General features: G+C 58.1%; 1 protein-coding gene across 1 annotated transcript in view; it reads right to left on the bottom strand.

The window, feature by feature from the left end:
* Positions 1-134, bottom strand: part of Nudt16 (nudix hydrolase 16) — a 2,824-nt gene extending 2,690 nt beyond the window's left edge. Inside the window, exon 1 of the mRNA XM_033759556.1 lies at positions 9-134. Coding sequence (XP_033615447.1) covers positions 9-103 — 95 coding nt within the window. The 5' untranslated portion in view covers positions 104-134. The remainder of the gene's footprint in view (positions 1-8) is intronic.
* Positions 135-547: the final 413 nt, after the last annotated feature.

Raw genomic sequence — 547 nt, 5'->3', positions numbered from 1 at the left:
GCGTCCCCGGATCGGGCGCGTAAAGCAGCGCGTGACAGGCATGCCGCCAGCCAGGCCCCAGAGCTAAGGCCTCTGCCAGCCCCAACTTCCGGGCCCCCGCCATTGCTGAAACCTTTCCCTTCCTAGTGGGGACATCCACGTGTTCCAGCGGGGGCGGGGCGCGGGGCGGGCCTTACACTGACCAATATAGGGCTGGGCGGGGCTCCGGACCAATCCCTGATGCGATCAAGGGCGGAACCAAAGTGCGTAAGGGCGGAACTTTGTAGCTGGAGCTCAGGCACCCATAGCGGTGCGGGTTTAGCCTTGGAAGCTGTGTGACCTTTGGGAAATTGAAAGCTTCTGGGCAGTTGGGTCTTCAGGGCGAAGGTCCAGCGCCTTCCGGGTTGTGACCTGTAGATAAAAGCCCACGTCACATTCTAGGGTCAGCAGGAATTCAAGGTGGTCTACAGACCTGGGAAGCATAGGGTTTGTAACCTGAGCAGGATTTAATTGGAGCAACCCAGAAACTGCATTTGATTTGCTCTGGATTATGCACAAATCGAAGAGG

This window comes from Fukomys damarensis, unplaced genomic scaffold (assembly GCF_012274545.1).
Source record: "Fukomys damarensis isolate Sample0158 unplaced genomic scaffold, DMR_v1.0_HiC HiC_scaffold_37, whole genome shotgun sequence".
Taxonomy (NCBI): domain Eukaryota; kingdom Metazoa; phylum Chordata; class Mammalia; order Rodentia; family Bathyergidae; genus Fukomys; species Fukomys damarensis.
Note: the sequence above shows the minus strand (reverse complement) of the source record. Positions and strands in the feature narration are given on the sequence as shown.